Source organism: Nerophis lumbriciformis, linkage group LG28 (assembly GCF_033978685.3).
Source record: "Nerophis lumbriciformis linkage group LG28, RoL_Nlum_v2.1, whole genome shotgun sequence".
Lineage (NCBI taxonomy): Eukaryota > Metazoa > Chordata > Actinopteri > Syngnathiformes > Syngnathidae > Nerophis > Nerophis lumbriciformis.
This window is the reverse complement of record NC_084575.2, coordinates 26,512,034-26,520,566: the sequence shown is the minus strand read 5'-3', so window position 1 is coordinate 26,520,566 and position 8,533 is coordinate 26,512,034. Positions and strand designations below refer to the sequence as shown.

At 40.3% G+C, this 8,533-nt stretch overlaps 1 protein-coding gene across 9 annotated transcripts in view; it reads right to left on the bottom strand.

Moving 5' to 3' along the window:
* The window catches only part of chl1b (cell adhesion molecule L1-like b), a 389,182-nt gene that overhangs the window by 170,022 nt on the left and 210,627 nt on the right, over positions 1 to 8,533 (bottom strand). For all 9 annotated transcript variants that reach the window (XM_061923977.1, XM_061923976.1, XM_061923971.1 and 6 more), the window contains one exon: positions 288 to 467. In XM_061923977.1, the coding sequence (XP_061779961.1) occupies positions 288 to 467 (180 nt within the window). The remainder of the gene's footprint in view (positions 1 to 287; positions 468 to 8,533) is intronic.

Below are 8,533 nucleotides of genomic sequence, written 5' to 3'. Positions count from 1 at the left end.
TTTCGGGAGAGGCGCTGAATTTCGGGAGTCTCCCGGAAAATCCGGGAGGGTTGGCAAGTATGCTGCTGAGATTAATATTTTTTATGTTTTCTGCTGGTGGTGTGCCTCTGCATTTTTTCAATGACAAAAAATGTGCCTTGGCTCAAAAAAGTTTGAAAAACACTGACTTAGAAAACAAAAAATGGCTTTGTGAGTCGCCTGCGCTGAAGTGCTATAACTCCAATCTTGTTCTCTCTCAAGCGACTTAGCATCAACCTGTTCGTCGATGCCTAAACCAAAGTCCTTACTTGTTTCAAGGGTGGTGGTGCTCTCCTCGGTGACAACAGGCCCGCAGCCCGCAGTGGTGCAGGAACGCAGGTGGAACGTGTACTTGCTTAAAGGTTCCAAGTCCCGCAGGGTCCACTTGGTGGTGTCAGGTTTGCTGATGTCTACAGTCTGCAGTGGTCCGACCTCCTCTGTGTCGTTACCTACAGTGAATAACAAGATGACGAGTGAAGGTTACAATCCATGACTTAAGCATGCCATTTTCGTAAAGACTCAGGAATAACAGATGCAGTTGCTAACTACTGTTTGTTAAAGGCCTACTGAAACCCACAACTACCGACCACGCAGTCTGATAGTTTATATATCAATGATGAAATCTTAACATTGCAACACATGCCAATACGGTTAGCTTACTAAAGTGCAATTTTAAATTTTGCGCGAAATATCCTGCTGAAAACGTCTCGGTATGATGACGCATGCGCGTGACGTTATGGATTGTAGAGGACATTTTGGGACAGCATGGTGGCCAGCTAATAAGTCGTCTGTTTTCATCGCAAAATTCCACAGTATTCTGGACATCTGCGTTGGTGAATCTTTTGCAATTTGTTCAATGAACAATGGAGACAGCAAAGAAGAAAGCTGTAGGTGGGAAGCGGTGTATTGCGGCAGGTGTTGTGCCGGATAACGCACCCCCGCCGTAGAATGCACCTCCTGACTGTTGTGCCGGATAACACAGCCGGTGTTTCATTGTTTACATTCCCGAAAGATGACAGTCAAGCTTTACCATTGGCCTGTGGAGAACTGGGACAACAGAGACTCTTACCAGGAGGACTTTGAGTTGGACGCGCAGACGCGGTACCGTGAGTACGCATGCAGCTGCGGCTTCCAAACATTTGATCGCTTGCCCGTACGTGCGTGCCGCTATGTGCATGTCACGTACGTAACTTTAGGGACTTTGGGGAAATATACAGTATGTGCTGTATGAACTTTGGGGAGGTGAACGGTACTTTGGGCTGTGGGATTGAGTGTGTTGTGCAGGTGTTTGAGTTGTATTGGCGTGTTATATGGACGGGAGGGGGGAGGTGTTTGTTATGCGGGATTAATTTGTGGCATATTAAATATAAGCCTGGTTGTGTTGTGGCTAATAGAGTATATATATGTCTTGTTTTTATTTACTGTTTTAGCTGAATATCAGGTCCCACTCGCCTCTCACAGCATCTTCCCTATCTGAATCGCTCCCACTGCCCTCTAGTCCTTCACTCTCACTTTCCTCATCCACAAATTTTTCATCTTCGCTCAAATTAATGGGGAAATCGTCGCTTTCTCGGTCCGAATCGCTCTCGCTGCTGGTGGCCATGATTGTGAACAATGTGCAGATGTGAGGAGCTCCACAACCTGTGACGTCACGCTACTCGTCTGCTACTTCCGGTACAGGCAAGGCTTTTTTTATCAGCGACCAAAAGTTGCGAACTTTATCGTCGATGTTCTCTACTAAATCCTTTCAGCAAAATGATGGCAATATCGCAGAATGATCAAGTATGACATATAGAATGGACCTGCTATCCCCGTTTAAATAAGAAAATCGCATTTCAGTAGGCCTTTAAACTGCCATTAACTAGAATGTAGCATTGCTGAGGGATTGGTACCTTTCACATACCCCAGTACCTGGGAAACGATACTGTTACTCAACTGTACCAACTTTTGGTCCATCTAAGTGTGTTCAGATGTGTTGATGAATGTTAGTTGTTTTCATTTCTTTTTATTTGGATTGTAGTCAGCTGGAGGCGTGTCTTAATGAAATTAAACAATGGATGTCCGCTAACTTTTTGCAACTCAACGCTAAGAAAACGGAAATGCTGATTATCGGTCCTGCTAAACACCGACATTTATTTAATAATACCACCTTAACATTTGACAAGCAAACAATTACACAAGGCGACTCGGTAAAGAATCTGGGTATTATCTTCGACCCAACTCTCTCCTTTGAGTCTCACATTAAGAGTGTTACTAAAACGGCCTTCTTTCATCTCCGTAATATCGCTAAAATGTGTTCGATTTTGTCCACTAGCGACGCTGAGATCATTATTCATGCGTTCGTTACGTCTCGTCTCGAATACTGTAACGTATTATTTTCGGGTCTCCCTATGTCTAGCATTAAAAGATTACAGTTGGTACAAAATGCGGCTGCTAGACTTTGACAAGAACAAGAACATTTGATCATATTACGCCTGTACTGTACACACCTTTAAATATATATATATATATATATATATATATATATATATATATATATATATATATATATATATATATATATACCTATACTGGCTCACCTGCACTGGCTTCCTGTGCACTTAAGATGTGACTTTAAGGTTTTACTACTTACGCATAAAATACTACACGGTCTAGCTCCATCCTATCTTGCTGATTGTATTGTACCATATGTCCCGGCAAGAAATCTACGTTCAAAGAACTTCGGTTTATTAGTGATTCCCAGAGCCCAAAAAAAGACTGCAGGCTATGAAGCGTTTTCTATTCGGGCTCCAGTACTCTGGAATGCCCTCCCAGTAACAGTTAGAGATGCTACCTCAGTAGAAGCATTTAAGTCCCATCTTAAAACTCATTTGTATACTCAAACCTTTAAATAGACCCCACTTTTAGACCAATTGATCTGCCGTTTCTTTTCTGCTCTGCCCCCCTGTCCTTAGTGGAGGGGGGGGCACAGATTTGGTGACCACAGATTAGGCGCTAGCTGTTCAAAGTCGGGACCCAGGGTGGACCACTCATCTGTGCATCAGTTGGAGACGTCTCTGTGCTGCTGACTTGTCTCCGCTCAAGATGATCTCCTGCTGGCCCCACTATGGACTGGACTCTCACTATTATGTTAGATCCACTATGGACTGGACTCTCACTATTATGTTAGGTCCACTATGGACTGGACTCTCACACTATAATGTTAGATCCACTATGGACTGGACTCTCACTATTATGTTAGATCCACTATGGATATATATATATATATATATATATATATATATATATATATATATATATATATATATATATATATATATATATATATACACATATATATACATACATATATATATATATATATATATATATATATATATATATATATATATATATATATATATATATAATATATATAAGGTAAAGGATATAAATACATATATACTGTATAAATATATATATAAAAAAGTACAGGCCAAAAGTTTGGACACACCTTCTCATTTCATTGTGTTTTCAAACAAGTAGGCTACATTAAAACATGCATATTCTTCCGAGATAAATCGACCTAATACCCTATTATAATTTCCAGGAAAAAATAGGAAACGTTTAAAACAAGGTCACTTAAAATATACACGATACTGAGTCATGGAGAATATTTCTAAAATATGTTGTAGTGACAGACATTACTTGAGAAACTGCTGATGACGCGACTCCCTCTACTTGTCCCAGTTTACATGCACATGGGGTAGTTGGATTTTTGGCCAGACTATCTCTGAATCCACAAAGCGAGAGGTCAACATGTCCCCTTTGCGCTTGTTGCAGAGGTGGCATTTTTTTTTCCGGTTGACCTATTACATGACATCAAAACAACATAGCTGCAGGTGACGAATAACTTGCCGACATCACGCTGAGCAGTGAAATGGATAAGCTTCAGCAATGCATATTTTGAGGAGAGTTTATTGACACACTAAAATATTTACACGTTTCGTGTGTCTAGAGAACTTTCATTGCTCTAACATTGGCACAGTTGATTAAGAGTAAAAAAATATATATATGCAAACATGCATAGTCAAAATGTACCAAATGGGAGCGATGACTCATATGCAGCCAAACGTGAAGATAACATTTTGTTTGGTTAGTTTTATTATGCAATTGCAATACAGACCAGAGGTATTATTACGCCTTACTGGTGTTATATTACGCTAGTATGATGAGGTTAATGCGGCAGCTTAAATAAACACACTAAATAAGAGTTTGCTTTACATTCGAGGGTTATTAACACCCGGGATTCTACAAACCACTGGTTTTGGGGTTATTCGGGTGTTACCATTTAGTGGTTAATTGTACGGAATATGTACTGTACTGTGCAATTTACTAATAAAAGTTTGAATCAATCAATCAAATTGCAGAGAGAGCGACCTGCCAGGGTTGTGTAGCTAGTTTGCCATTCACTATACACTTTTTGTCCATTTTTGCTGGCTATTCATGGCTTGGAATGGTAAATGGTAAATGGGTGATACTTGTATAGCGCTTTTCTACCTTCAAGGTACTCAAAGCGCTTTGACACTATTTCCACATTCACCCATTCACACACTGATGGCGGGAGCTGCCATGCAAGGCCCCTAACCACGACTCATCAGGAGCAAGGGTGAAGTGTCTTGCTCAAGGACACAACGGACGTGACGAGGTTGGTAGAAGGTAGGGATCGAACCAGGAACCCTCAGGTTGCTGGCACGGCCACTCTCCCAACCGCGCCACGCCATTCCCCAGGAATGCCCTTTTTACATATGGACTGCACTGCAAAAAGTCAGTGTTCAAAAACAAGGAAAAAAAAAAATAATTAGGGGTATTTTACTTGAACTAAGGAAAATAATCTGCCATTAGAACAAGAAAATGTCAAGACTTTCCAAAACAAGTCAAATTAGCTAACCTCAATGAACCCAAAAATACCTTAAAATAAGTATATTCTCAGTAATAACAAGTGCACTTTTTTTGATAGAAAAAAAAAAAAAGAGACCTTTTTTCTCAATATGTTAAAATATTAAGTAATTCTAGTGCCATTATCTTGACATAATGATATGCGCTCGGCATTACATTTCTTGAAACCAGCAAACTTATACTAAAAAGTAGTTTATTTTTCTTAATGTAAAGGCAACAAGGCAACCGCTTGTTACTCTCGGGGTCTCCTAGCCGCTCAGGCAAATCATATTGTCTAAAAATGCATTTTTCCATCGATAACATGACATCATCGCGCCAAGTGCGTGCTCTTTCAGTCAATTAGTCAGCAAGGAATATATATATATATATATATATATATATATATATATATATATATATATATATATATATATATATATATACAGCCCGGCCCCCGGCCAAATGTTTTTTATTAGAATTTTGAAGAATTTACCTGAATGTGTATGAACTATTTCTGTTCAAAATAGTTTAAAATGTCACATGTGAAATGTTTAAATATTAACTGTCAGTTTACTGTACTGTGCCAACTGTACTACTATATGAGTACGTATGTTCTATTGTTTCATTGAAACAACGCCACTATGAGACACAAATGTGTCAAAGTCATGTTTTTTTATTTTTTATTTCACGCTTGAAATAACAAAATATTACTTTGAAAAAGCAGTTTTGTACTTGTGAGTGTTGATGACACAGCTTTGCAACAGTTGATATTCTAGTTTCAAGCATTTTTTTTACTCAATATAGGTCATAAAATCTCAGCAACAAGCTGTAATATCTCACTGAGATCATTTAGGACCAAAACACTTAAAGGCCTACTGAAACCCACTACTACCGACCACGCAGTCTGATAGTTTATATATCAATGATGAAATCTTAACATTGCAACACAAGCCAATACGGCCAGGTTAACTTATAAAGTGCAATTTTAAATTTCCTGCGAAACTTCCGGTTGAAAACGTCTATGTATGATGACGTACGCGCGTGACGTCGATGGTTGAAACAGAAGTATTGGGACGCCATTGTTTCCAATACAAAAAGCTCAGTTTTCATCGCAAAATTCCACAGTATTCTGGACATCTGTGTTGGTGAATCTTTTACAATTTGTTTAATGAACAATGGAGACTGCAAAGAAGAAAGCTGTAGATGCGATCGGTGTATTAGCGTCTGGCTACAGCAACACAACCAGGATGACTTTGACTTGGATAGCAGACGCGCTATCCGACGCTAGCCGCCGACCGCATCGATGATCGGGTGAAGTCCTTCGTCGCTCTGTCGATCGCTGGAACGCAGGTGAGCTTCGGTGTTGATGAGCAGATGAGGGCTGGCGTAGGTGGAGAGCTAAAGTTTTTATCATAGCTCTGTCGAGGTCTGTAGCTAAGTTAGATTCAATGGCGTCGTTAGCAACAGCATTGTTAAGCTTCGCCAGGCTGGAAAGCATTAACCGTGTAGTTACAGGTCCATGGTTTAATAGTATTGTTGATTTTCTGTCTATCCTTCCAGTCAGGGGTTTATTTATTTAGTTTCTATCTGCAGTTAAGCACGATGCGATCACGTTAGCTCCGTAGCTAAAGTGCTTCGCCGATGTATTGTCGTGGAGATAAAAGTCACTGTGAATGTCCATTTCACGTTCTCGACTCTCATTTTCAAGAGGATATAGTATCTGAGGTGGTTTAAAATACAAATCCGTGATCCACAATAGAAAAAGGAGATAGTGTGGAATCCAATGAGCCCTTGTACCTAAGTTACGGTCAGAGCGAAAAAAGATGCGTCCTGCACTGCACTCTAATCCTTCACTCTCGCGTTCCTCATCCACAAATCTTTCATCCTGGCTCAAATTAATGGGGTAATCGTCGCTTTCTCGGTCCCAATCGCTCTCGCTGCTGGTGTAAACAACGGGGAAATGTGAGGAGACTTTCAACTTGTGACGTCACGCTAGACGAGGCTTTTTTTTATCAGCGACCAAAAGTTGCAAACTTTATCGTCGTTGTTCTATACTAAATCCTTTCAGCAAAAATATGGCAATATCGCGAAATGATCAAGTATGACACATAGAATGGATCTGCTATCCCCGTTTAAATAAACAAATGTCATTTCAGTAGGCCTTTAAAACAAGTAAAACACTCTAACATCAAATCTGCTTCGTGAGGAGAATTATCTTCCATCCATCCATTTTCTACCGCTTATTCCCTTTGGGGTCGCGGGGGGCGCTGGAGCCTATCTCAGCTACAATCGGGCGGAAGGCGGGGTACACCCTGGACAAGTCGCCACCTCATCGCAGGGCCAACACAGATAGACAGACAACATTCACACTCACATCCGCACACTAGGGCCAATTTAGTGTTGCCAATCAACTTATCCCCAGGTGCATGTCTTTGGAGGTGGGAGGAAGCCGGAGTACCCGGAGGGAACCCACGCAGTCACGGGGAGAACATGCCAACTCCACACAGAAAGATCCCGAGCCCGGGATTGAATCTTATAATACAGAAAATAAGCAAATATTACCCTTATTTGAGATATTTAATCTTACTTAGATTTCAGTTTTTGCAGTGTGAGTGTCATACAGGGTGTGCGATTAACATGCTCTTGAAATAAAAAATACAGACTTTAAAGTACATTATCACATTATATAAATTCGACATGCAGTCATTTTTTTTTTTTTTTCAGAATGTCTTAAAATGATTAACAAGTTAAGAGGGTCAATCTCCAACTGCAATGACGAAAACAACCACCGCTTCCACATCTGCCGTTTGCATGCTCCACAGTGATCAATAAGCCGCTGATTATTTGATACCATGATCAAACAATTTTACACTTCAAAGGACCACCCACAAACTATTTTAATCACCATGCTAATATTCCTGCGTGTCGGAAAAAAAAAAAAAATGCCACAAGCCTTTCAGTTAAACCTGTAAGATGTAAAGCTATTAACGGCGTTGTGCAGGTGGGTACAGTCCCGCAACAGCTGCTTCTCAGCTTGAAACTCCACTTGTTTCGCTGGTAAAAAAAACCTTGGCAGCTGGGCTATATTATCCTTCAGAGGACTTGAACATAGTCACACTTCAATGAGTCAATCAGGCTTATGGCCGAGGTACAATGAAAGCGTACTCTCCCGAAATACTTTGTGACATAGGCGCCGATCCCGTGGGTGCTTCGGGGCCCGAGCACCCACGGACAATGCTGAGCACCCGCGTGGGATTGATGGCAACTTTCAATCTACAAACCCCGTTTCCGTATGAGTTGGGAAATTGTGTTAGATGTAAATATAAACAGAATACAATGATTTGCAAATCCTTTTCAACCCATATTCAATTGAATGCACTACAAAGACAATATATTTGATGTTCAAACTCATAAACTTTTTTTTTTTTTTGCAAATAATAATTAACTTAGAATTTCATGGCTGCAACACGTGACAAAGTAGTTGGGAAAGGGCATGTTCACCACTGTGTTACATGGCCTTTCCTTTTAACAACACTCAGTAAACGTTTGGGAACTGAGAAGACACATTTTTAAGCTTCTCAGGTGGAATTCTTTCCCA